The sequence below is a fragment of the Nanorana parkeri genome, unplaced genomic scaffold, assembly GCF_000935625.1.
Source record: "Nanorana parkeri isolate BGI_ZX_2015 unplaced genomic scaffold, ASM93562v1 scaffold2312, whole genome shotgun sequence".
In the NCBI taxonomy this organism is placed as follows: domain Eukaryota; kingdom Metazoa; phylum Chordata; class Amphibia; order Anura; family Dicroglossidae; genus Nanorana; species Nanorana parkeri.
The window spans coordinates 44,504-51,274 of NW_017308580.1; the positions used below are offsets into that span (position 1 = coordinate 44,504).

The following is a 6,771-nucleotide window of genomic DNA, read 5'->3' on the forward strand; positions in this document are numbered from 1 at the left end:
GAACAGGGGTGCTATGGTGGAACAGGTACGAGTTACGCTACGCGCACCCCGGACGCCACGACCACGCCACGTATGCCACGTATGCCACTCCCACCACACAAGCCGGACACACGCCCGCAAAGCTCGCCGCCGCGACTTACAAGGGTTCAGAAACAGGTAAGGGAGACCAGTTTTAATGTTTCCTGTTTTTTTTAAAAAAAAGCGGCACACTGTAGAACAACACCAGCTATAGAGGAACAACAAATCCCAGCAATAATATATTAAACACCCGGTATAATGTATTATTGCTGGGACTTGTTGTTCCTCTATAGCTGGTGGTATTCTCCATTGCGCTGTATAATGTATTTTTGCTGGGATTTGTTCCTCTATAACTGGTCAGTGGTAATCTGCATTGCGCAGTATAAATCATTATACAGCGCAATGGAGAATACCACCAGCTATAGAGGACTACAAATCCCAGCAATAATACATTATATACAGCGCAATGCAGAATACCACCAGCTACAGAGGACTACAAATCCCAGCAATAGTACATTATAGTATAATGTACTATTGCTACATTCCTCTATAGCTGCTGGTATTCTGCACTGCGCCGCTGTATAATGTACTATATTGCACACCACACTTTTTTTTTTACTTCCACCGCGCCAAGCCTGCTCCCGTGATGGACTACAATCTTAACACAAACTAGTCGTCAATCACAGGAGCCTTTTTTTTTTTTTTAAATCCGATTAATAATCGGCCAACTAATCGATTATGAAAATAATCGTTAGCTGCAGCCCTACAGGCAACCACTAAAGACTGGCCATAAAGGCCATAACGGCTAGCGATTTCAGCAGAAGGTCAGCAAAGGCGGCCTCCATGTTACTTCCATTTCCTTAAAACCCAAATGAGCTTTCAGTTTAAATCTTCTCAAAGCAAAAGGTCTTCAATGTCATAGAGTTTGTTTTCTTTAGAAAAGCAGCCACAGCATGAGCAGAAAAGCCTGTCCTCTGTCAGCGTGCTGCTGAGAACGACCGTGTCTGGAAGCCGTGGTCTCTCAGCAGAGGTCCAACACGTCCCTTACTAAGCCAGACCCAAGCTCTGCAACCAGAAAAGCTCATGCTACCTGCTGATTGGAGAGCTCAGGAAAGGGCATGTTGGACCTCTTTTGTTCTAAGTATGCATTACATTTGATTACACTTCCAAATCTGAATGGCATGCATACACGCAATGGGTTGAACTTGATGGACCTGTGTCTTTATTTAACCTCAAATACTACCGTATGTAACTATGTATTGCCCTTATTGATCTGATTAAGTACAATGATCAGCATGTCACATACCTCTTTCAGCGTCCCCTTGGCACGTGTTATTTTATAGAGGAAGGTCACAGGGACACATAGCATGGAGGACATAGCAAAGCACCAGCCGATAGCTTCACCCCACCATGGGTATATGTACGTCTTGTTGTAGGTCAAAGGCTTGTAGTTCACTAGGTTGAAGATAAAGATTGCCTGTGTAGAAGAATTTAGGTCAACGGTTACAATCCTCTATGAAATGTTTAACGTCTCTCTGCATACAGTACATGCCACAGCAGCCAAAACCCAAGACTACGCCCAGCCTTTTCGGAAAGCCTCCTCTTCTTTTTATAATCCCCTCTCGTCTTCCATTCCTGGAGGCTCTATAAATGTCCACAATGCCCACGGACCATCATTGGCCACGTTTGCAGAGGAGACGCATTTGGGTTGCTCCAACTGAACCTGTGTCGCCAGACTAACATGAAGAGCTGGAGGCATGTGTGCAGCTAATCTAACTTGTGGAAAACTTTAGTCACCATCAAGGACTACTGAATGAACTTGTATCTATTTTTTTTATGTTTCTTTAATAAAATCTGTCAAACTTTATGTACAACACCCTTGAACATAGTAGGGTGCCAGTATGGTAGTTGGGGCTTGGCTGTGTAGATAAGGAAGGTACGGTCCTTTAGGGGTAAATTAAGTTTAAGTGTTCAGTTCAGAGTAGGGTAGTAGAGACATAACCTGGTGTGAACCTGAGCTCCTCCAAGCGTGATAGCTACACGGGCCTCCTGCCCAGTCAGCTGTGGGTTGGGGCATTCCCCAGCCTGCAGCTGACCATGAACAAAGGGGTGGGATGCTTGTGCTGACGTCATTTACCTTATGACCACATGGCCATATTAGGTCAAAGAAATTTACCATGTATAGCCATTTCAGGTCAACGATGTCACTGCATCTTGCCCCATTGCTGACATGAATTGCCTGGCCACAGCTGATTGCGGGAGGGGAAAGAGTTTCCTTACATGTTCAGAGGAGCTCTGGTTTGGACTGGGTTTGGTCTGAACCTGGGCTCATTCCTAGTTAAGAGTTAGGTTAGCGTTAGTGGTGAATAGGTTACATTTTAGGCTTAAGATTGAAGTAGATCTGAACCCTGTATGGATAACACTCACAGGGTTATGCACTAAAGGGTGAAGAGTTTGGAGAAGGCCGGAGAAGTGAACAATCTAAGACAACATCGCTGAACTGGAAACATTCTCCCATTCAGATCCCTTTCCAGTTCAGCTCCTAGATGTTGTCCTAGATTGTTCACTTCATGAAAGGACCACCGGGTGTTGTTCTAATGGACCTACAGATTGAAAAATATTAAATATTGCCCAAAATTAAATGTGTTAGGGTTGGGTATGTGTTAGGGTTGGGTAAGTGTCAGGGTTGGGTAAGTGTCAGGGTTGGGTAAGTGTCAGGGTTGGGTAAGTGTCAGGGTTGGGTAAGTGTCAGGGTTGGGTAAGTGTCAGGGTTGGGTAAGTGTCAGGGTTGGGTAAGTGTCAGGGTTGGGTAAGTGTCAGGGTTGGGTAAGTGTTAGGGTTGGGTAAGTGATAGGGTTGGGTATGTGATAGGGTTGGGTAAGTGATAGGGTTGGGTAAGTGTTAGGGTTGGGTAAGTGATAGGGTTGGGTAAGTGATAGGGTTGGGTAAGTGTTAGGGTTGGATAAGTGATAGGGTTGGGTAAGTGTCATTGTTGGGTAAGTGTTAGGGTTGGGTAAGTGTTAGGGTTGGGTAAGTATAAGGGTTGGGTAAGTGTTAGGGTTGGGTAAGTGATAGGGTTGGGTAAGTTTTGGGGTTGGGTAAGTGTTGGGGTTGGGTAAGTGTCATTGTTGGGTAAGTGTTAGGGTTGGGTAAGTGATAGGGTTGGGTAAGTGATAGAGTTGGGTAAGTGATAGAGTTGGGTAAGTGATAGAGTTGGGTAAGTGTTGGGGTTGGGTAAGTGTTGGGGTTGGGTAAGGGTTGGGTAAGTGTCATTGTTGGGTAAGTGTTAGGGTTGGGTAAGTGATATGGTTGGGTAAGTGTCAGGGTTGGGTAAGTGTCAGGGTTGGGTAAGGGTTGGGTAAGGGTTGGGTAAGTGTTAGGGTTGGGTAAGTGATAGGGTTGGGTAAGTGTTAGGGTTGGGTAAGTGTTAGGGTTGGGTAAGTGTTAGGGTTGGGTAAGTGTTGGGGTTGGGTAAGTGCTGGGTAAGTGATAGGGTTGGGTAAGTGTTAGGGTTGGGTAAGTGTTAGGGTAAGTTAGTCTGTCACCTGTACTCTGTCTATGACCCATATCTCACACTGAGATCCATTTAATGAGCTATTGCTCCATGAATTCTAGAATCCAGCTCGAAGACCTGAGAAAGGGGAGTGTCTGCCACCGAAACGCGTTGGCTGTGCGATTACCATAATCAATAAACTTTATCATGAACTCTGAAATCTGACTCGGTCTGGCGCTCTCCCCTCCTGTCCAATCCCTGAGCTGCGTCTGGTATCTCCCAATGGAGAATGAGCATTGAGCTGCCTAACCATAAACTAACGGGCTACCTCCGGACTCCGATCCGGTTCCGTCTATTGTAAAGCACGGCAAGAGATTCCTTTCCGCGCCTCTGAGAAACTCTCGTGTCCGATAGTCCGCCATGACAGGGAGAGAATACAATGATCGAGGTGAAAGTGTCAACGTCTGCCGTCCGTACGACTCCAGAGTGGGGATACAGCTCATGACAAATGACTATTGGTGACAGGTTCTCTTTCTTATGGTTTTGCCATGTTGCAAAACAAGTTTGCGGAAACAATGCGATATCTTACCATGCAGACGAAGGGCGTGATAAACAACCAGCACCACTTCATCCAAGGGAAGGGCCGGTACCCAATCATACGAGCAATATCATCCATAAACCTATCGGCACCTGCAGGGGGGGGGAGGGGGGAGGAGACAGAAAACAAAATGTCACTGGCTGGCACCTGCGTATTCCATGTCTGAAATATGGGAATGCATTACACGGATGAGCTGTTTTATTGTGCAGCAGATTGAGCGCAGTGAGTGTGACGAGTGCCCGGCCTTTGCAAAGCATTGTGGGAGACGCTCCGCGGCATGTCGGCAGCTCCAAGGACAAAGCTATATTGAGCGTCTTGGGCCTCGGAGCGCACGCTCGGGATTGCAGCCAACGCTCACCGGCTCCCTCACCGGCTGATGGAGGGTCTGTGGAGCACTGAGAGGGTATGACGGCTGAAGCCAAAGCGTGTTTGTTTCGCTTTGGATGGGGAATGGTTTAAATTAGGGACCCACCGGTACCGGTATTTTGGTACCGAGTACCGATCATTTTTTTCCGGTACTCGCCGATACCAATTATCGATACCGGAAGTCCCATTCAGGAAGCCAGGCGGCGTGTAATGATTCGCCACCCGGCTTCCCGATCAGCACGGAAGCCGTCTCCACGCTCCCTCCCATGCTCCCTCTTCACCAGGTAACGAGGAAGCACGGAGACAGCTTTCTGGACAATCAGGTGGCCAGGGGGCAAGTAATGACTTGCCGCCTGGCTTCCTGATTGGCCAGCTTCTCTACCGATCAGGAAGCTGGGTAGCGAGTCGTTACGCGGCGCCCCGGCTTCCTGATTGGCCGGTAAGCCGGCTCCATCGTCCCTCATCACCAGGCGGCGAGGGAGCATGGAGCCAGCTTTCTGACCAATCATGAAGCCAGGGGCGGGTAATGACCGCCTGCTGCTGTGTAACCTAACTTCCTGTCAAAAGCCGGATGCAGCGCCGCCTGTAATTAACATCCAGCGCTCCGTCCATGACAGGTCACACGGCAATACTAGGTGAGGCTCCGCCCCCTCCCCTGACCGCACGTCCCTGGCTTAGACGTAAAACAGACCGACATGCTGGAAAACAATGTGCAGTATGGTGTAATACCGAGTGTCGCCTGCAGAGGTCTCTCATCCTTCATTGTAAATTGGCTCTTTCTACCAGCAAATCCGAAACTGCGATCGTGCGACGGATAAAAATCCAATTAGCTGCTTCTGCAGAAATGTGAATGAGTCACTGCGGCCTCGTGTGTCAGGACAAAGCCGAATGATTAAACTCCACGAGACTCTGTGACCGCAGGGATCCATGTGACTTGGATCGGAAAGTGTTTCCGCCATCACATTAACCGCGTGCTCGTTGTCCAGTCCATTCGGGCCTTCCAGTTTTATTGTTCCGCTTGTCCTGACCTGAGCATTCTCCACCCAGGACTGATATTAGAGGCTCCATGTAGATGCAGCCAGGGCCGGATTTACTCTCTCTGCTGCCCAATGCCAGGTTCCTCAATGCAACCCCCTCCTTGCCACAGACCTGCAGGCTGCATACAAGTGATCTCGGCCACATCGCCGGGAAGCACTTGTGCAAAACAAGCGGCGGCTTCCCCCGCTGTACATTTAGCTCTGCTTGCCCAAAGCCGGACTAAATGTAGACAACAACTACCCGCCCGGCGCCCGAAACTGCGTGTCACGGGCATTGGGAGATAGGAATTCCACACACCTGCCGCCCCTCTACTCCCTGCTGCCCCAAGGCCGGGCCTTGGTTGGCCTTGTGGGAAATCCGGCCCTGGATGCAACACGGGAAGATGTGTATGTATTGCAGGAATGAACCTAGACATACACTTTAACACCATCACACCGGCATCGCCTATATGTGCACCCCGGTGGGGGGCCTTAATACAAGCGCAAGTCCAGCACAGTGACCGAGCTATCACCCATGGTTGACAACTGTGAGCCAGTGGGATGAGCTCCAAATCATGTGACACCTGTGACAGCCAATCACAGTGATCAGCTGCTGGACAGACAGCCCTCCCCTGACCCCCATATCCCTTTAGAGGGCCGCCAGGGAGTCGGTGGAAGGGGTTAAAAATGTATTGACACCAAAATAGGTATAAATAGACAGAAAGACGATAAATAGCGAACAGGTATTATTTCTTCATCCGGAACAAAGAGGAGTTAATTGTTTGGCCAACATTGGATCCTTAGCAGGACGTCCACGGACTTACCGTACACCCAAGCGATGACCACGCACTGCCAAAACGTCTGCCACAAGAGGGTCATCCCACTGGCGGAATAATAATCAAACAGCTGGAAGACGTACATCCCACCCTGCGGAGAGAAATACATACGTGACATAGTCTGTGTATTACACATTAGTCGGCTTGCTGGCCAATCATGGAAGCCGGGCGCCGTGTAACGACGCGGCGCCCCTGCATCCTGATTGGCCGGGAAGCCGGCTCCATGCTCCCTCGTCATGCGATGATGAGCGAGCATGAAGCCGGCTTCTGAGCCAATCAGAAAGCCGGGTGCTGCGTCATTACACTGCGCCCAGCTTCCTGATTGGCCAGTTTCCCGACCAATCAGGAAGCCGGGCAGCACGTCATTACACGCTGCCCGGCTTCCTAAATTGGCCCGGGAAGTCGGCTCCATGCTCTCTCGTCACGAGTGATGAGGGAGCATGG

General features: G+C 49.3%; 1 protein-coding gene across 2 annotated transcripts in view; it reads right to left on the minus strand.

Annotated features, from left to right (window-relative positions):
* The window catches only part of SLC6A8 (solute carrier family 6 member 8), a 72,009-nt gene that overhangs the window by 1,324 nt on the left and 63,914 nt on the right, over nucleotides 1-6,771 (minus strand). For both annotated transcript variants that reach the window (XM_018573276.1, XM_018573275.1), the window contains exons 10-12: nucleotides 6,316-6,418; nucleotides 4,101-4,201; nucleotides 1,325-1,495 (exon numbers count right to left, since the gene is read on the minus strand). In XM_018573276.1, the coding sequence (XP_018428778.1) occupies nucleotides 1,325-1,495; nucleotides 4,101-4,201; nucleotides 6,316-6,418 (375 nt within the window). The remainder of the gene's footprint in view (nucleotides 1-1,324; nucleotides 1,496-4,100; nucleotides 4,202-6,315; nucleotides 6,419-6,771) is intronic.